Source organism: Entelurus aequoreus, linkage group LG01 (genome assembly GCF_033978785.1).
Source record: "Entelurus aequoreus isolate RoL-2023_Sb linkage group LG01, RoL_Eaeq_v1.1, whole genome shotgun sequence".
Classification (NCBI taxonomy): Eukaryota; Metazoa; Chordata; class Actinopteri; order Syngnathiformes; family Syngnathidae; genus Entelurus; species Entelurus aequoreus.
Genome location: NC_084731.1, coordinates 36,034,947 through 36,056,908, shown reverse-complemented (window position 1 = coordinate 36,056,908; position 21,962 = coordinate 36,034,947). Strand labels below are relative to the sequence as shown.

General features: G+C 39.5%; 1 protein-coding gene across 1 annotated transcript; it reads right to left on the bottom strand.

The window, feature by feature from the left end:
• Positions 1-1,127: 1,127 nt before the first annotated feature.
• LOC133662387 (isotocin receptor-like) lies at positions 1,128-21,035 on the bottom strand. Its single transcript, XM_062066379.1, has 3 exons — positions 20,935-21,035; positions 19,955-20,867; positions 1,128-1,791 (listed from the first exon to the last, which is right to left on the bottom strand). The coding sequence occupies exons 2-3, from the start codon at positions 20,835-20,837 to the stop codon at positions 1,550-1,552; spliced, it is 1,125 nt and encodes a 374-aa protein (XP_061922363.1). The 5' UTR covers positions 20,838-20,867; positions 20,935-21,035; the 3' UTR covers positions 1,128-1,549.
• Between the last annotated feature and the right edge of the window lie 927 nt (positions 21,036-21,962).

Sequence of the window (21,962 nt, the reverse complement as noted above, 5' to 3'; positions counted from 1 at the left end):
GTGAGATCGACAGGCGGATCGGTGCGGCGTCTTCAGTAATGCGGACGCTGTATCGGTCTGTTGTGGTGAAGAAGGAGCTGAGCCGCAAGGCAAAGCTCTCAATCTACCGGTCGATCTACGTTCCCATCCTCACCTATGGTCATGAGCTTTGGGTTATGACCGAAAAGACAAGATCACGGGTACAAGCGGCCGAAATGAGTTTCCTCCGCCGGGTGGCGGGTCTCTCCCTTAGAGATAGGGTGAGAAGCTCTGTCATCCGGGAGGAGCTCAAAGTAAAGCCACTGCTCCTCCACATCGAGAGGAGCCAGATGAGGTGGTTCGGGCATCTGGTCAGGATGCTACCCGAACGCCTCCCTAGGGAGGTGTTTAGGGCACGTCCGACCGGTAAGAGGCCACGGGGAAGACCCAGGACACGTTGGGAAGACTATGTCTTCCGGCTGGCCTGGGAACGCCTCAGGATCCCCCGGGAAGAGCTGGACGAAGTGGCTGGGGAGAGGGAAGTCTGGGCTTCCCTACTTAGGCTGCTGCCCCCGCGACCCGACCTCGGATAAGCGGAGGAAGATGGATGGATGGATGGATATATATATATATATATATATATATATATATATATATATATATATATATATATATATATATATATATATATATATATATATACATATATATATGAAATACTTCACTTTCAGTGAATTCTAGCAATATATATATATATATATATATATATATTTTATTATACATATAAATAAAATAAATACTTGAATTTCAGTGTTCCGGAGGCTATCCAGTAGATGGCAGTATTGTCCTGTTTAACTTCTCCGTTCATGACTGAGTATATCATTTCGGCCACCGTGTTCAATGGAGAAGTCTGTTCTACAAAATGTACAGGCAACATACATACCCTTTCCCCTTCGAACTGTCCTGGATGAACTGAAATTCTTGTTTCCATTCGTTTTGGAACTTGCAAGCGTATTTCTTCACCTTGCTCGTCGACGGTGTCACCATGTCTGTAACTTCCTTGTTCCTTGTTAGAAAAAATATATATAATATGACTCCTTTAATGCGCCCTGTAATCCGGTGCGCCTAATATATGAAAAAAGATCAAAAATAGACCATTCATCAGCAGTGCGCCTTATAATCCGGTGCGCCCTATGGTCCGGAAAATACGGTAATCATTTTATCAAGATGTTTTTGGCCAGCATTTCAAAACAACCAAAAATGTAATGATCAATTGTCTACATATTTTATTGCATAAATAATAGGAATATCCGTCATACAGAAAGAGAATGAAGTCGGCAAACTTTAATTCTATATTCTTAGTAATTTTTGCCTCCTGGGGAGTTTTTTCTACTTTGTTCCATGGAGATGGGCACATTATTAGGGACACCTCTCAGTAGGTTTCTGTCTATCGCATCATGTAGGATTTAATGTGTGTTATACTGTAACAATGATCAATTTACAGCAATAATAATCATATTTCATATTTCTATTAATTATGAAACTTGTCTTGGCGTTCATATCATATGACAAATGATGAGAGAATATGTTGTTATGTTGCGTCCGTGTGTGTGCTGGACGTGTGTGCCGAGCTCCTCTGTCTGCTGCTGGTGTTGTTGATGTTGTGATGGCGGCTGCCGGAGGAGGCGGACAGGAAGCGGCTGCAAGAGCAACAGCAGAAGACGAAGCCATGCGTCACGCCCTGGAACATGTGACCCGCGAAGAACATGTAGATCCAAGGGTTGCAGCAGCTGTTCAGACTGGCCAGCAACATGGTGATGATGAAGGCTGGGTCTGTCAGAAAACACAATTTGACATTTTCAAAAGTAAAACTCCTCTTTTGTTATTGTGCTAGCTTGATGCTAATTTACATTGGATTTTCCATATACATGCTACTCATTAGCATTAGTGATTTTACATGCCGATTTTAACACCTACAAAAACTAGAACTAAGATGCACGTTACAATCAAACAGCTGGTGTGTATTCTTACAGTGCAAACACTTTGTAAGACTCACCAAAAGACAAGACTGGCCCATTCAACCTAATGGCAAAGACTACTTCCTGACTACGGCAACCTGAAAGGAATGCATACTTGCGAATGATACTTTGAAGAAAACAAGATAACAACTCAAATGCCAAGCCAAAAGTCATCTTAACATTTGATGTCTATAGTCAAAGTTGCATGAAGTTAACCAGTTACTGAGCAACTCAAATATGGACTTTTTAGCTATGAGTGAAACTTGGTTACTTGATGATATCCCAACCAACATGATCAACGTTCTTGGGCACACGTGTTTCAGGAAAGATCGTAAAATGGAAGAGGAGGGGGAGTTCTCATTTATATCAGAGAGAGATTTAAATGTTCTATTACTGAAGCTAATACAATAAGGATTTAATGTCATGTTTAAATATCCCCCACAATTACATTTAACATTTTAGATTTATATAGTACACCGTACATATTTTTATCTTGATTTTGATGAAATGCTGAAGCAATTTAGCCTAAAAAAGGAAACACATTTTATTGATTTTAATATAAATTGGTTGTACAAAAGTAAAAAAAGATACATTTAAACATATAGTATCAAAACATAAACTGTGCCAATTTATAAAATATCCAAACAGAATTATTAGGAGTAGTCAAAACTTATCAGATTTTACCTTCACAAACAAACCAGAACGTGTCATTAAACCTATAACTTTGTGACAGGGTTGTCAGATGACAATATGACCCTGATGTAGTGTTGTCCCAATACCAAAATGTTGGTACCGGTACTGGTACCAAAATTATTTTGATACTTTTTGGTACTTTTCTAAATAAAGGGGACCACAAAAAATTGCATTGTTGGCTTTATTTTAACAAAAAATCTTAGGGTACATTAAGCATATGTTTGTTATTGTAAGTTTGTCCTTAAATAAAATAGTGAACATACTAGACAACGTGTCTTTTATTAGTAAGTAAGCAAACAAAGGCTCCTAATTAGTCTGCTGACATATGCAGTAACAAATTGTGTCTTTTTCCATTCTATTATTTTGTCAAAATTATTAAGGACAAGTGGTAGAAAAGTAATTATTAATCTACTTGTTCATTTACTGTTAATATCTGCTTACTTTCTCTTTTAACATGTTCTATTTACACTTATGTTAAAATGTAATAATCACTTATTCTTCTGTTGTTTGATACTTTACATTAGTTTTGGATGATACCACAAATTTAGGTATCAATCCGATACCAAGTACTTACAGGATCATACATTGGTCATATTCAAAGTCCTCATGTGTTAAAATCATACTTGCCAACCTTGAGACCTCCGATTTCAGGAGGTGGGCGTTGGGGGCGTGGTAGTGGGCGTGGTCAAAAGGGAGGAGTATATTTACAGCTAGAATTCACCAAGTCAAGTATTTCATATATATTTATATATACTGTATATATATATATATATATCAATCAATCAATCGTATATATATATATATATATATATATATATATATATATATATATATATATATATATATATATATATATATATATATATATATATATATATATATATATATATATATATATATATATATATATATATATCCTGAAAATATGCAAACAAAACTGTGTTTAGATAATTGATACTTCAAACTTGCAAAAATAAATCTTAAGGAATATAACATAACTTGGCTTCTGAGAGCTTCAAAATGTAATGAATAAAATGCTAAAGTTGTTGATAATGATTTTTTATTTATTTATTTTTTTCATAAAGAAATACAATCATGTGTGCTTACGGACTGTATCCCTGCAGACTGTATTAATCTATATTGATATATAATACATATATTGTGTTTTTTACATTGATTTAATAAAATAAAAAATAAAAAAAATAAAAAAATGTTATATTTCTTGTGCGGCTCGGTACCAATCGGTCCGCGTGGTTGGGGACCACTGCCCTACGTCAACAACACGGTCGGCGGCCCGTCGGTGCGCAGCTCGTACATCGCCGCCCTCTACTTCACCCTCAGCAGCCTGACCAGCGTCGGCTTTGGCAACGTGTGCGCCAACACGGACGCCGAGAAGATCTTCTCCATCTGCACCATGCTCATCGGCGGTATGCGGACGCCTCGTATGGAATAACGGGATTGGGCAGGCAAGCTGTTTATATCGTGGGAAAGCGGACGTGAAAAAAGGCTGTCCTCACTCAGGTCCGCATGGAGCTGGAGGGGGCGTGGCCTCCAGCGCCGGCTGAAAATCGGGAGATTTTCGGGAGAATATTTGTCCCAGGAGGTTTTCGGAAGAGGCGCTGAATTTCGGGAGCCTCACGGAAATTCCGGGAGGGTTGGCAAGTATGGTTAAAATTTAATAATCACTTATTCTTCTCTTGTTTGATACTTTACATTAGTTTTGGATGATACCACAAATTTGGGTATCAATCCGATACCAAGTCGTTAACAGGATCATACATTGGTCATATTCAAAGTTCTCGTGTTCAGGGACATATTTCCTGAGTTTATAAACATAATATACATTTTTTAAAAATGAAAGAAGATTTTGTGATGCCAAAAAATATCGACGTAATGTACTTGGTATCATTACAGTGGATGTTAGGTGTAGATCCACCGATGGCGTTTGCTTACATTTTGACGCCGGTGAGCTACGGTGTGTAGTGAAGCATGTTTAGCTATTCCTCGTCATGCAGGGATGATACTTGTAAGAAACGTACTTTATTTGTCGCCATGAAGGCGAGGATTAGTGATTTAGAAGTAGCTACAACACTGCCGACTGGGGCTGAACTTTAGCCGCTAGCTAGCTAGCCATGTATTAAAGCAACTTTTCCGGTGGGCATTTCAGTGTTATAACTTCACCTTTTTCTTAAGTTTTTAAGCCAAAATGCGTTTGTTCTCCCTTTTCTGTCTACACACTGTGTCTGCTTGTAAGTACTCCGTGATTGTGCGCTGCCGAACATGCTCATCTGCTCCTAAACCAGCAAGGACACGACGTGACGACGACGGGGGAGCGGGGGGTGGCGGACCAGTACTTTTCAGAGGCGGTATAGTACCGAATATGATTCATTAGTATCGCGGTACTATACTCATACCGGTATTCCGTACAACTCTACTTTACAGATACTCTATTTTGCTACTGCGGTACCATATTCTGGGAGCCGTAACACAACCATTCTTTCAAATGTGTTTGTCTCTATTTCTGAGAGTGCATATTCATAGAGCAATTTAACCGTAACAAACTCCAAACAGAAAGTAAAATATTTTACATCGCTAACTCGGATCATTTCTCCAAATTGAGAGCTGACATTGAATGTGAAAGTATAGATGAGACACAGATGTGCTGACGCTGCAAATCATTGTTGAAGCGCAGCAACATCTGGCCTTATAAGTCAACCGGCACACACTTTTCTATAGAAGGAAATATGTTAAAAGTCTTCTCGAATGTCCTGTTATGTTATTTATGGAATTGATTACAATTCCAGTTGTGGGAGGCACAGAAGACAGGGGGGGTTACCATTGGGACGGTGAAAAAGACGAGATGTCATTTGGTTTTAAGTCCTAATGGGGTGCAGAGGATTTTTTCTCCTCTAAAGGTGCTGACCTGCAAGAAGCAGCTTTGACATCCTCAAGTGTGCCCGCTTCAATCTGTCAAGACTAGAAAACGCTTTCCATGCAAGAAATACCTCAAACCACACCGAGACCTTTGAGCGTCCACATTCTTATCGTGCCGCGCTCTGCGCTCCATTTCACGCCTCCGTACAAGCGGAGAGGAGGTCATGTCGAGATTACCGCGCCATCATTTATTCCATTAGGAGCGAGCGCATATCAAAGACGAGGAGTTTAAGCAAACATTGCATGAGTGCACAAATCCCATTTGGCATTGAGGCCCTGCCGAGCTCATTCAAGTCAACTTCCATACATGGTTCCTCAAAAAATAGACTTAGAAGTCAGTGGAGCGTGCTGGCAATTGAAGATTGTCCAAATAATCAAGTGGTTCAGAATCCTGGTGACTAACAAAATGGTCGTGAGAGACACGTGTTGACAGGAAGTCGATCAAATTAAAATAACAATTGTTGTGCATTCATAGCGGGACTCTAAGATGTCTGTGGCCCTAAACATGATTTTCTTTGTGACTTCATTTTGGTCTTAAATATTACTCATTTATTATTATTACACTCCTAAAACAGTGTTTTTCAACCACTGAGATGTTGTCTGGTGGGCCGTGGGAAATTATACAACTTCAACTAATTGGTCCAAAAAATATTTTTTGCAAATCAATAATTATAATCTGCAAATAATGTGCCGTTTTCTAGTGCATACTTGCCAACCCTCCCGAATTTTCCGGGAGACTTCCCAATTTCAGTGCCTCTCCCGAAAATCTCCCGGGACAACCATTCTCCCGAATTTCTCCCGATTTCCAGCCGGACAAAAATATTGGGGGCGTGCCTTCCATGCGGACCTGAGTGTCGTCACGTCCACTTTTCCTCCATATAAACCATACTTGCCAACCTTGAGACCTCCGATTCCGTGAGGTGGGGGGTGGGGGCGGGGGGCGTGGTTGGGGGCGTGGTTAAGAGGGGAGGAGTATATTTACAGCTACAATTAACCAACTCGAGTATTTCATATATATATATATATATATATATATATATATATATATATATATATATATATATATATATATATATATATATATATATATATATATATATATATATATGAAACACTTGACTTTCAGTGAATTCTAGCTATATATATATATTTATTTTTATTATACATATAAATAAAAGAAATACTTGAATTTCAGTGTTCCGTAGGCTATCCAGTAAATGGCAGTATTGTCCTGTTTAAGAGTGTCACAACATTGCTGTTTACGGCAGACAAACTGCTTTACGGTAGACGAAAGCGTGACTGCTGTTGTTGTGTGTTGTTACCGCGCTGGGAGGACGTTAATGAAACTGCCTAACAATAAACCCACATAAGAAACCAAGAACTCGCCCTCGATCATTCTACAGTTATAACGTGATTGGGCAGGCACGCTGTTTATATCGTGGGAAAGCGGACGTGAAAACAGACTGTCGCCGCTGTCCCCACTCAGGTCCGCATTGAGCTGGAGGGGGCGTGGCCTCCAGCTCCGGCTGAATTCCGGGAGTTTATCGGGAGAAAATTTCTTCCGGGAGAGGCCGCTGAATTCCGGGAGTCTCCCGGTAAAACCGGGAGGGTTGGCAAGTATGATATAAACAGCGTACCGGCCCAGTCACGTTATAACATCTACGGCTTTTGGAGAGTGCACAACTGCACACACAACAAGAAGGAGACGAAGCATAAGAACGAAGAAGAGACAGAGAGGGTGTTCAGCATGGTTAGAAAGATAGTGACAGAGAATAGAACGAGGATGGACAATTAAACCCTAAACTCACTCCTTTCCTGCAAATTAAATTTCACAGATGCTGCCCATACCTATGCTCCTTCAAAGGCTGTGCTACTGGCTGCAAAGCATTGCACTTTCAAATACAACAATGAGTAAAGGATTGTTATGTGTGTGTATATGTGTAAATAACTGAACACTGAAATTGAAGTATTTATTTTATTTATATATATATATATATATATATATATATATATATATATATATATATATATATATATATATATATATATATTGTATATGTAATAAAATAAATATATATATATAGCTAGAATTCCCTGAAAGTCAAGTATTTATATATATATATGTATATATATATATATATATATATATATATATATATATATATATATATATATATATATATATATATATATATATATATATATATATATATATATATATATATATATATATATATAAGATAATAATTCTAGCTATAAATATACTCCTCCCCCCTTAACCCCACCCCCGCCCCGCCCCCCCTGACCCCACCAACCTCTCCCCAGTCTCCCGAATTTGGAGGTCTCAAGGTTGGCAAGTATGGTCTAGTGCAGGGGTCACCAACGCGGTGCCCGCGGGCACCAGGTAGCCCGTAAGGACCAGATGAGTAGTCCGCTGGCCTGTTCTAAAAATAGCTCAAATAGCAGCACTTACCAGTGAGCTGCCTCTATTTTTTAAATTGTATTTATTGACTAGCAAGCTGGTCTCGTTTTGCTCGACATTTTTAATTCTAAGAGAGACAAAACTCAAATAGAATTTGAAAATCCAAGAAAATATTTGAAAGACTTGGTCTTCACTAACTGACAAAGAAACAGATAACAGATTTGGTGTCCAGTTCAAAGTGTGACATGATTTATTTAAAAATTTGAGAGTTGACTTTTGTATTTTACATGAGTTATTATTTGTACAAACATGGTGCAAAGTAATTCATGATTTGTTCAAAAATGTTAGTGGCTAGCTAGTTAAAATGGGATATTGTGATTTCACAAGACTATCTTAGAAGTGATCATTTGAAAATGTTCAATTTGAAAAATGTGCACTTAGAGAAAATATAAAAATAAAGTGTTGCATATTGATATTTATCTGTTTCTATGTATATTTATTGTGAGAAATCATTAAGATGATCAATGTTTCCACAAAGATAAATATCATTAATTATTAATAATAACATAGAGTTAAAGGTAAATTGAGCAAATTGGCTATTTCTGGCAATTTATTTAAGTGTGTATCAAACTGGTAGCCCTTCGCATTAATCAGTACCCAAGAAGTAGCTCTTGGTTTCAAAAAGGTTGGTGACCCCTGGTCTAGTGTCTGTGCCGTATAGCGCTTGGCAGGGTAACCACGTAGTACTCCAGTAGGCGGCAGCAGGTAGTTCAGTGCTTTGTAGAAGTCGGAACTCGTCGAGGATGGTTTGTCGTGATCCCAATATGCAGAGCACAGCGGGAGACAGCGTGCAGGTAAAAAGGTATGTAATGCTTAAAACAAAAATGAACAAAAGGCAAGTCCCGCTAGGAAAAGGCACTGAAGCATAGGCATGGCTATGCAAAACGTAAGTAAAACTGAACTGGCTACAAAGTAAACAAAAACAGAATGCTGGACGACAGCAAAGACTTACTGTGTGTGTCCGTACATGACATGGCAATCAACAATGTGCCCACAAAGAAGGATATAGCGTCCGCACAACTGAAATAGTCTTGTTTGCCAATACAAAGCAGGTCAGGCACTAGCACTCAAAGGAAGGTGTGAAGCTGCTACAGGAAAACACCAACAAAACAGGAAAAGCCACTAAAATAACAGCGCAAGAGAGGAACTAAAGCATTACACACAGGAAAACAACAAACTAAAAAAAAAGGACATTCTGGTGGAGTTTCATTTTTTAACGTTTCTGCTGGTGGTGTGCCTCCTTATTTTTTCAATGAAAAAAATGTGCCTTGGCTCAAAAAAGGTTGAAAAGCACTGTGTTAAAGGGCCCATCCCCCCCAAAGCTAACGTCATTTAGTCATTTGGGGGCCCAGGGCAATATTCAGACCCTCCACATGATAAAAACAACATTCAGCACTTCATCTTTTATTATATATCTTATATATTTTATTTATCTATTTTACCTTATCTATTCATTTATTTGTTTTTAATATATTTTGTTGGATTGAATCTATGTTTGCATATATTCATGTGTATCTATCTGTATCTGTAATAGGCACTAAGGGACAATTACCTTGGGAACTGAGTGGGTGGGTACTGTAAGGGTATTGGAGATTTGTAATTGTTCTTGGGCTTATTATGTTACATATCTTAAAATGTGCAGATACCACAACTTGTTGTTGCCATAAGACACTATACTGTACTGTCTGCAAAATCCAATACAAATATTTGGGAAAAACAACATTTAGCATGTTGTTAGAAACTCGCATACAAACTGATCTAACGCTTTACTGTAACTAATAGGAACATTCCTCAACATTTAATAAAGTGTAAGCCATTTTTTAGAGATCATTATTTTGTTAGCGAAAGTTGGACAGGATGTAATGTGTAGCGTTATTATTGTGAAGCCCAAAAGTGTGTGATTAGTGGGAAAAAGAGAGCTCTTGAAAGTAGACGGTGGCCGTTTGTACATGAGACGAGACTGATGACTCAAAAAAGTGCCTCTGGAGTTCTTCACAGACCCTTAGTTACTTTCTATTATTTTCACAGCCTTTTAATACTCACATATTTGTGATGAAAAGCATCATCCACCACTTGCAACAATTATTTTAAATAGAAGAAAACTTTGTTTTTTTATGAGACATTTTGCAGGCTCCATAACACCCCCATCCATCCATTTTCTACCGCTTGTCCCTTTTCGGGGTCGTGGGGGGTCGCTGGAGCCTATCTCAGCTGCATTCGGGCGAAAGGCGGGGTACACCCTGGACAAGTCACCACCTCATCACAGGGCCAACACAGATAGACAGTAAACATTCACACTCACATTCACACACTAGGGCCAATTTAGTGTTGCCAATCAACCAATCAACCCTAGCCCGGGATTGAACTCAGGACCTTCGTATTGTGAGGCAGACGCACTAACCCCTCTTCCACCGTGCTGCCCGCTCCATGACACTAAAAATAAATGAACTTTTAAAACATGTAAAAACTTATGTTTATTTCTTTGTTTCATCAGTAATGTTGTTCTTTGGCGATCCAACCAGTGGCGTAATTTGACCTTTTCAGGGATTTAAAGACAACTTAAAATATTCTTAAAACCCCCTAAATTATTTGGTGTTTTATTTTTTTTAAATATTTTGTTATTTGGTTGTTTTTTTTTTTTTATCACAAAAACCTTTACAACAAAATATAAAGTAGCCAGAATGTGAGTTTTAATAATCATACAGCATGTTATTATTCACATAAATATGATTATAAATACACTATATTGTATTTGGCCACCTGCCTTGACTCCCATATGAACTTGAAGTGCCATCCCATTCCTAACCCAAAGGGTTTAATATGATGTCGGTCCACCTTTTGCAGCTATTACAGCTTCAACTCTTCCGGGAAGGCTGTCCACAAGGTTGCGGAGTGTGTTTATAGGACTTTTCCACCATTCTTCCAAAAGTGCATTGGTGAGGTCACACACTGATGTTGGTCGAGAAGTCTCCATTCTAATTCATTCCAAAGGTGTTCTATCGGGTTCAAGTCAGGACTCTGTGCAGGCCAGTCAAGTTCATCCACACCAGACTCTGTCATCCATGTCTTTATGGACCTTGCTTTGTGCACTGGTGCACAGTCATGTTGGAAGAGGAAGGGGCCCGCTCTAAACTGTCCCCACAAGGTTGGGAGCATGGAATTGTCCAAAATGTTTTGGTGTCCTGGAGCATTCAAAGTTCCTTTCACTGGAACTAAGGGGCCAAGCCCAGCTCCTGAAAAACAACACCACACCATAATTCCTCCTCCACCAAATTTCACACTCAGCACAATGCAGTCCAAAATGTAGCATTCTCCTGGCAACATCCAAACCCAGACTCGTCCATCAGATTGCCAGATGGAAAAGCGTGATTCATCACTCCAGAGAAGGCGTCTCCACTACTCTAGAGTCCAGTGGCGACGTGCTTTACACCACTGCATCCAACGGTTGGGCTTGGACTTGGTGATGTATGGCTTAGATGCAGCTGTTCGTCCATGGAAACCCACTCCATGAAACTCTCTGCGTACTGTACGTGGGCTAATTGGAAGGTCACATGACGTTTGGAGCTCTGTAGCAACTGACTGTGCAGAAAGTCGGCGACCTCTTTGCACTATGCGCTTCAGCATCCGATGACCCCTCTGTCAGTTTACGTGGCCTACCACTTCGTGGCTGAGTTGCTGTTGTTCCCAAACTCTTCCATTTTCTTATAATAAAGCCAACAGTTGACTTTGGAATATTTAGGAGCGAGGAAATTTCACGACTGGATTTGTTGCACAGGTGGCATCCTATGAGTTCCAGGCTGGAAATCACTGAGCTCCTGAGAGCGGCCCATTCTTTCACAAATGTTTGTAGAAACAGTCTCCATGCCTAAGTGCTTGATTTTATACACCTGTGGCCGGGCCAAGTGATTAGGACACCTGATTCTGATCATTTGGATGGGTGGCCAAATACTTTTGGCAATATAGTGTATGTCAAGTTTTCCTTTACCTCATAATGCAATGTAGAGAGTAGCTGATTCATCCTTTTAAAAAGGGGTTCTTCAATGTATTACAGTTATGAGCTATGAGATGCAAAAGTAAAATGCAATAACTTCATAATTTATTATATATTTACATTTCTTCTTCCTTGTTACCAAAATATTGTTGCTGTGTGTGAGCTTTGATGGCGTTATGATGTCTGTGTTGAACGCATAAATAGAATCAAATAAAATAGAACATGTGTGAATGTGAGTGTGAATGTTGTCTGTCTGTGTTGGCCCTGCGATGAGGTGGCGACTTGTCCAGGGTGTACCCCGCCTTCCGCCCCAATGCAGCTGAGATAGGCTCCAGCACCCCCCGCGACCCCAAAAGGGACAAGCGGTAGAAAATGGATGGATGGATGTATTGTCATTGCTCTTAAAAAGTACAACAAAATGATGCAAAAGTGAAACTTAAACCTGACTTTGTCCGATGCTGCCACACTTTCTTCACTCGTCTCCTCCTGGTTCCCAAATGTCGGTGCTTTGTTTTGAATGCATAATCGTGCGCTTTGATGGCGTTATGACGTCTATGTTAAAAATGCATAAATGTGAGCTTTGATGTACAGTGAATTATATTTATGTAGCGCTTTTCTCTAGTGACTCAAAGCACTTTACATAGTGAAACAGATTATTTAAGTTGCATTTAAACCTGTGTGGGTGGCACTGGGAGCAGGTGTGTGGTATGTCTTGCCCAAGGACCAGTGTTGGGACTAACGCGTTACAAACGCGTTAGTGTAACGCCGTTAGTTTCGGCGGTAACTAGTAATCTAACGCGTTATTTTTTATATTCAGTAACTCAGTTACCGTTACTACATGATGCGTTACTGCGTTATTTTACGTTATTTTTTATGCAGTATCGGCTAGAAACTGAAGATCTGAGTGTGTTTTGTGGCAGCGCTGCGGTGGAAAATAAGAGGCGTACGTGCTTTGTCTGGGTGGGGGCGGGGCGGGGGGGGGGACTCCCATACCGTAGTTGAGGGGCACAGGGGAGACGTTCCTTCGGGGCTAACAACCTTCACTTTACCCGGAAGTGGTCTTTACATCTGAGGGTGAATGACGAGGCCGGCGGTTTGTTGCAACTTTGTGACTTTATTGGACGCAGCCCTCCAGCAAGCTAGAGAGAGCACCTGCAAGCACTCACTGTCGCCGGTCGCTCACTTCTCTCGCCCACTCACTCACTGATGTCCCTCACCCACATGCTGTCATATCTTAAAGGGCCACACACACACACACATAAACGCTACTATCATAACAACTAACAAGACATCAAGGCGAAGCCAAGAGTCGATTTTTTTAACAAGGAGAAATTCTCAATACTTTTCTTTTGTCGAGCACAAAGAAAATAACATTTTAGTTAAATGTAAGTTGTGTCTTGGATCAAAGATCCTATCTACTTCAAGTTCAAGTTAAAGTGCCATTATGTTGCAGCTATTTAAAGTAGTTTTGTCAATTTGTTCTGGCCAGAAACAAATTGGCCTTTGAAACATATCTTTGTCTTTGTGTGTTGTCTGTAGAGCACATTGTTTGTGTGTTGTATATAGACCACATTGTTTGTGTGTTGTATGTAGACCACATTGCTTAGCAGAGTTCAGTGATGCAAATGCATGTCAAGTTGATCAACACGTTGTATTATTCTCCAGTGCAATAACAGTACTGAAACGAAGGCTAAAGGGCATTAATGGGAGCTTTTAAAAAAGAAAAGAAAAAAAGAAGTAACTAAATAGTTACTTTTCAAAGTAACGCATTACTTTTTGGTGTAAGTAACTGAGTTAGTAACTGAGTTACTTTTGAAATGAAGTAACTAGTAACTATAAGTCATTACTGGTTTTCAGTAACTAACCCAACACTGCCAAGGACACAAGTGACGAGGATGGACACGCAGTAACTAGGATGGCGGAAGCGAGGATCGAACCTGGAAGCCTTAAGTTGCTGGCACGGCTGCTCTACCAACCAAACCACGCCGCCCCACAAATTGATGGCATTATGATGTCTGTGTTCAATGCATAAAAGTGAGCTTTAGAAAGCATTATGAGGTATGCGTTGAATGCTTAAAAGTGAGCTCTGATGCATTATGACGTCTGTGTTAAATGCATAAAAGTGAGCTTTAATAGAATAGAATAGAATAGAATAGAATAGAATAGAATAGAATAGAATAGAATGCCTTTTGTTGTCACTATACACAGGTACGATGAGATTAAAAGCAACTCCAGTATCAGTGCGACAGTTTACAAATATGCAAAACATAGGAAGGAAAGAAAGAAAAATAGTGCAAAAGGAGGTAAGGTGATGGCGTTATGAGGTATGTGTTGAATGCATAAATGTGAGATTTGATGGCTTTATGATGTCTGTGTTGAATGCATAGGTGAGAGCTTTGATGGCGTTATGATGTCTGTGTTGAATGCTTAAAGTGAGCTTTGATGGCTTTATGATGTCTGTGTTGAATGCATAGGTGAGAGCTTTGATGGCTATGACATCTGTGTTCAATGCATAAAAGTGAGCTTTGATGGCGTTATGAGGTATGTGTTGAATGCATAAATGTGAGCTTTGATGGCTTTATGATATCTGTGTTGAATATATCGATTTGCGCTTTGATGGCGTTATGATGTCTGTGTTGAGTGCATAAATGTGAGCTTTGACGGCGTTATGAGGTCTGTGTTGAATGCATAAGTGTACGCTTTGATGGCATTATGACATCTGTGTTGAATGCATAAAGTGTACGCTTTGATGGCGTTATGACGTCTGTGTTAAATGAACAGTTAAGTGTTCATGCAGGGTTTGCTGCTACTAGAGGGAATGAAGCATTTGTGTATTTTACATAATGTTACACATTCATAATTTGATGCAAACAAACTTGTTGAACTTTGACAACAAATTGACTTTTATTAACTTTTAATGTGAAGTGAAGTGAATTACATTTATATAGCGCTTTTTCTCAAGTGACTCAAAGCGCTTTACATTGTGAAACCCAATATCTAAGTTACATTTAAACCAGTGTGGGTGGCACTGGGAGCAGGTGGGTAAAGTGTCTTGCCCAAGGACACAACGGCAGTGACTAGGATGGCGGAAGCGGGGATCGAACCTGCAACCCTCAAGTTGCTGGCACGGCCGCTCTAACAACCGAGCTATACCGCCATCTTTTATAACTGAATGACTTCATTAAAAGGAAAAAAATATTACGTTTTACAAAATCCCTCACTATGATCATGTGACCCCCCTAGTGGTTGTGGCCCTAAGTCATAGGTTAGGTTTAAGATTCCTCCGAAATTATATTATTTATTTTTATGTTTCTAAAAAAAAATATTACACTATAATGTTGTTATCAAATACCAGCTTCTCAACAACAACAACAATGTAAATATTATATTTATTTTATGATGTTCTCATGGAAGCAAACCCACTTTGATGTGCGGACACATTTCCTCTCCCAGAGGCTCAGCAGGACTTCTCTGGCTGATAACACTCCTTCACTCTTGGGAAGAAAGTTACACAATACTTTGGAACATGAAGGTCTTATCTGTCTATCCACAACATAAGGGACACCCGCACAATCAACACAAAGTATCAATAGCATGAGCCTTTACAATAATAAACTATGTTCTGCATGGTCCATTGTTATTGGGAATATTGTTATTGATTGGTTTGAGTAATATTCAAGCTGCACACATTCGGTCTTTGTTTGTTATCAATAATGAACAACTTCTGTGATCCTTATTATTTATTTAAGGAAAATTAGATTTTTTTGAATTAGATATTTTTTCAAAACAAAGTTAATCATCATTTAAATTGCTATTATTCTCCAGTGTTTTTATTGGGGTTTCTTTTTCACTTTTCGATACGTTACCTTGACTATTGGCCTATACCGATCATAATAAATACTTTTCATTTATTTTGTAGTGTATAATGTAATAGAAAGTATCTTTATAATAGTATTTTTCTCAAAAGTAAACCAGGATGCTCACCCCAGTGACCTGGACTTCCTGATGCCAAAGTCACAAATCTTGGTCTTATGTTCGACAGTGATTTTAAATTGGAACAGCAGATTAGCTCTGTTATTCGATCCAGTTTGTTCATTTAAGACTTTTAGCAAAAATCTAATCAGTTTGATCTTTTCACGACTTTGAGCGGGTAATCCAGGCCTGGGCAATTATTTTGACTCGGGGGCCAAATTTAGAGTAAAAAATGTGTCTAGGGGCCCGTATAGCTGATTTTTAGGAACACTAATACAAAAACTGACAATAATGTCTAATTGAATGCTAAAAACGTTATTACAGACCGCCTTAAAAAATGCAATGGAATTTTGAGTTTTTTTTTTACTGAATGAGACACCCAGAATGTACATGAAAATAAAGAATGTAGGATTTACAATATTAACTATGAACGATAAAACACTGAATATTGACAACATATGAACGTCACACCGCCTCTCGATTAACATTATTTATAATCAAGCGAAACGCAACAAAAATGCAACAAACACAGCAAAATATGAACGCGAAGGGTAAAAAAAACCCCCACCTACAATCTGATATATGTGATACATCACTAAGCTTTATAACTTTGTTGTAAAAATCTCCTTCCGCGTCTGTCCCTGACACCCGCATTTCAGGCTGGCCACTCTGGAAACACTCTTTGGAACAGCTCCCCACCCACAGTGCCTTGTCTGAGCTAATGTGACTTAGATTACCATAGTAACTAATTAGATTACCATAGTAACTAACTAGATTACCATAGTCACTAGTCTATCATGCAAAAGGAAGATTCCAACCATTAAAATACTTTGTATAGTTCAAGACTTCCGATCATTTGAAAACATCACTGCACATCATAATGGCAGCTACAGTTTCCATCTTAATGATCTAAAAAAAAAAGATTTGGGAATGTCCGGCAGGCCAGATTGAAAAGCTTAAAGGGCCGCATGTGGCCCCCGGGCCTTAATTTGTTATAGTTTGGACTACTGCAGTTCACGCTATGTTGGAATGAACCAGGCCTCAGTCGCTTGATTACAGCTCGTCCAAAATGCTCCTGCTCGCCTTTTAACTGGCACAAAAAAACATTACCCCCATTTCAGCATCCCTTCACTGGCTCCCAGATCATTTGAAATTATTGTTTGTTTTTAAATCTCCTAATGGATTAGCGTCAAAATATATGTCAGACCTTCTAAAAAACAACACTAGGTCTCAGAGGTTAGCTGATCAATTTCTTCTTGTCGTCCCAAAGACCCGACCGGTTAAATCCAGAGGGGATTGTGCATTTTCTGATGTTGCGCCAAAACTTTGAAATGGTATATCTCTCACTATTTAGACTGCTCCATCTTTAATGACTTTTTTAAATCACGTCTTAAAACATATGTTTACTCCTTGACTTTTAAACCAGCATGAGAGTTGTGTGATTTTAGTCTTTTTTCTTTTCTTTTATGTATCTCTTTTCAGTTAAATGTTTTTTGTTAGTTTTTTACAACTGACTGTCCTTAGTTTTACCTTGCTTCTAATTGTGGGTTTTAACTCATGTGCACTTTGTGAAACTTTTAAATGTGCTGTATAAATAAAGTGTATTGGATTGGATTGGATATCAAGTGATACGTTGTTGTGATCTGCATGCTGAATGGAATCTGGAACTTACTGTATAATATTTGGTCGTTTTATTTTGTTTTCATACACTTCTGAGTATAACTTTCAAAGCATGCATTAATTTCAGTTTGTCCTAGGAGTGTTGCCGCAGTCAGGAAGTAGTCTTTGCCATTAAGTTGAATATGCCAGTCTTATCTTTTGTTGAGTCCTACAAAGTGTTTGTACTCTAAGTACTGTACTTATTACATACCAGCTGTTAGATTTTAAACGTGCATCTTAGGTGTAGTTTTTATCAACACATTTGGAGGTGTTGAAATCACGATGTAAAATCAGTAATGCTAATCTGTAGCATGTCTATGGAATATCCAATTAGCGTTGAGCTAGCAAATGTATTTGAATTAGAGATGTCCGATAATGTTTTTTTTGCCGATATCCGATATTCCGATATTGTCCAACTCTTAATTACAGATACCGATATATACAGTTGTGGAATTAACACATTGTTATGCCTAATTTGTTGTGATACCCCGCTGGATGCATTAAACAATGTAACAAGGTTTTCCAAAATAAGAGAACAACTTCAACTCAAGTTATGGAAAAAAGTGCCAACATGGCACTGCCATATCTATTATTGAAGTCACAAAGTGCATTATTTTTTTTAACATGCCTCAAAACAGCAGCTTGGAATTTGGGACATGCTCTCCCTGAGAGAGCATTTGGAGGTTGAGGCGGGTGGGGTTGGGGGGGCGGTAGGGGGGGGGGGTAGCGGGGGTGTATATTGTAGCATCCCGGAAGAGTTAGTGCTGCAAGGGTTTCTGGGTATTTCTTCTGTTGTGTTTGTGTTGTGTTACGGTGCGGATGTTCTCCCGAAATGTGTTTGTCATTCTTGTTTGGTGTGGGTTCACAGTGTGGCGCATAATTGTAACAGTGTTAAAGTTGTTTATACATCCACCCTCAGTGTGACCTGTATGTCTGTTGATCAAGTATGCCTTGCATTCACTTGTGTGTGTGTGAAAAGCCGTAGATATTATGTGACTGGGCCGGCACGCAAAGGCAGTGCCTTCAAGGTTCATTGGCGCTCCGTACCTCTCTTTACGTCCGTGTACACAGCGGCGTTTTAAAAAGTCATACATTATACTGTTTGAAACCGATACCGATAATTTTGAAACCGATACAGATAATTTCCGATATTACATTTTAGAGCATTTATCGGCCGATAATATCGGCAGTCCATTATTATCGGACATCCCTAATTTGAATGCATTTATTTTACATTGTACTGTTACACAGAATTTATTTTGTATTTCATGTAAGTTATATTGCTATTGTGTTTTAAAGTAAAAACTATTAAAAGGTTGTCAAATGAAGAAAAGCTGTTCTTTGTTTGCTAGGCAAGCAAGAAGAAATATTAGCAAGAGTAGAACAAACTTCTCGTATCGTAGTTCTTGTATTGAACGTTTTGGATGTAAACTCATACTTCTTTTTTTTTCTGACATTGGACCAATATCAATATTGTCTCTGGACACCGCCAATGTTTTAGTTTCTTAACTTTTATTAATCCAGGGTTCAACCTTTTTTGTCATAATTAGGGATGTCCGATAATGGCTTTTTGCCGATATCCGATATTACGATATTGTCCAACTCTTAATTACCGATACCGATATCAACCGATACCGATATATACAGTCGTGGAATTAACACATCATTATGCCTAATTTGGACAACCAGGTATGGTGAAGATAAGGTCCTTTTTAAAAATAATAATAAAATAAGATAAATACATTTAAAACATTTTCTTGAATAAAAAAGAAAGTAAAACAATATAAAAACAGTTACATAGAAACTAGTAATTAATGAAAATGAGTAAAATTAACTGTTAAAGGTTAGTACTATTAGTACACAATCATGTGTGCTTACGGACTGTATCCCTTGCAGACTGTATTGATATATATTGATATATAATGTAGGAACCAGAATATTAATAACAGAAAGAAACAACCCTTTTGTGTGAATGAGTGTGAATGAGTGTAAATGGGGGAGGGAGGTTTTTTGGGTTGGTGCACTAATTATAAGTGTATCTTGTGTTTTTTATGTTGATTTAAAAAAACAAAAAAAAAACAAAAAAAAACTGATACAGATAATAAAAAAAAACGATACCGATAATTTCCGATATTACATTTTAAAGCATTTATCGGCCGATAATATCGGCAGGCTGATATTATCGGACATCTCTAGTCATAATGAATGTAAAAAAATGTTTAGAGGTGAGTGTAAAGAGTGTCCTACCTTCTCTGGGAGCTGCAGGGTCCCAGGCAGACCACATCTGGACAAAGAAAAAAGGAGTCCAGCACAGGACGTAGGCCAGCACCACCACAAAAGTCATCTTGACGGTGCGTATCTTGGCCTTGGAGATAAGCCTGACGCTGCTCACCCGACACAGGTGGTGCGCGCCCTTGGGGGCCCGAGCCAGGAAGTGCTCCCTCCTGGTCTTGAGGTTGAAGTTCTGCCATATTTTCAGGCAAATCAGTCCGTAGCAGACGCTGAGGACGCCCATAGGGAGGATGTAGATGCTCAGGCTCATCCAGGTCACGTAGGCCTTGGCCCCCCACGGCTGCACAAAGTCCCCCCAGCAGTCGTACACGCCGTCCCCGACGTCCCGCATGGAGAAGATGTACACCTGAGGCGTGCTGAAGATGAGACTGAGCAGCCAGGACGTGCCCACGCACATGCGGTCCCTTGTGGTGTGCGCCGGTCTGAGCGGCTGACAAATGGCCAAGCACCTGTCGATGGACATCAGCACCAGCATGTAGGTGGACGCAAACATGCCCACCACCTGGGAGTACTTAATCAGCCGGCACAGCACGTCGGGCCCGTAGAACCTGAACGTGATGTCCCAAATGAGCTGTGGGAGCACCTGGAAGACCGCCACCACCAAGTCGGCGATGCTCAGGTGCCACATGAAGTAGAGCATCCGAGACTGGCGCTGCTTGGCGGCGTGCACGGCCCACAGGACGCTCAGGTTGCCGCCCAGGGCCAGCAGGAGAACCAGAACCAGCACAGCCACCTCGGCTTTGGCCACCTCGTCGTTGCGTTTCAAAGGGTTGGCCCGGGTGGCGTTGGTGCAGTTGGACCAGGACATGTTGTGGGGACCAGGTAGGAAGTCCTCCATGGTGGCGCCAGGAGGGGTCACATGGTGAAGCTGCTCAAAAGCAGAGACAGAAAAAAAATAAACCCACGAAGACGTAGGATTACATCTGGAAACTGACCTTTGATGCCGCTGATGATCATGTGTCCTCATGTCTCACTGAGTCCAGTCTGCTTGACTCAGAGACTTTATGACAACCGGGCAAGACTCCGCCCCTTTTCTTCCTCTGGGAAAAACTGCTGTTGCTTTTATCTCACAAGGCAAGAAATAAACATTTCCTTCGTCACTCACACCCACAAAACATGCTCAATTTGTGGCGCTTCACGTTTCACTCGCTGCACTGCTCATGCTTTAAAACTGTCACCTTCATTTAAGATTTAGTGGTAAAAATGGAACATTCCTAAGCCTGATACAAGTGTAAAAAGATGTTAAAGGAGCCATATGTAATAATTTAATGTCAATTCATTATTAAATGGCCCTAATATGTCAAAAGGCATTAATAAATCATGTTCTTTTGGAATACCTTTATAACTGATAACGATAGTTCAGCCGGGATATGCTCATTTCAAAATTAGATTTACAGCCCCGAAATCTTGTTATGGTTTTCATTTCGATGCCCCGCCCTCCACCGTTTGACCAATTAGAAAGTCTGTGATTGTGTCACATCCAGGTTGCCGGTTACGCTCCGCCATCTTCGTCTAGCTACTGCCACTGGTAAAGTTACTAAACATGTCAGACCTTCGTAAATCTAAAAAGTGTTGTTATGATTCTCAACTTATTCATGACAAAGCCAGAAACAAAACGAGGATTTGTATCAGGGATGCCTTTGAAAGATGGAGACGATTGAAGGCGGAGAAGATTTTTTCATCTGATGCCAAACTTGCTAATATAATGCATTTCATGTAAAAATGTTCTACTTTGTGTATTGACATGGTAGTAAGCTATATGATTTATGCATCACGTGGGTTGGCTCATAAAATCACAATCTGAACTGAAAGATGGTGATTGATTGGTTGATTGATTGATTGAGATTAGTTTATTTCGAACATGAACACACTTACAGTATAATATATCTCACATAATTTCATATCATTTCTCTTTACATCATGTCCGAAAAGGAGTAGGAAGAAGCAAAGCTTATTTGATCCT

Coding starts and splice junctions, on each gene's coding strand:
- LOC133662387 (XM_062066379.1), bottom strand. CDS start 20,837: ATGGAGGACTTCCTACCTGGTCCCCACAACATGTCCTGGTCCAACTGC. Junction 1,792..19,954: donor CCCTGCAGCTCCCAGAGAAG/GTAGGACACTCT, acceptor GTTTTCTGACAG/ACCCAGCCTTCATCATCACC.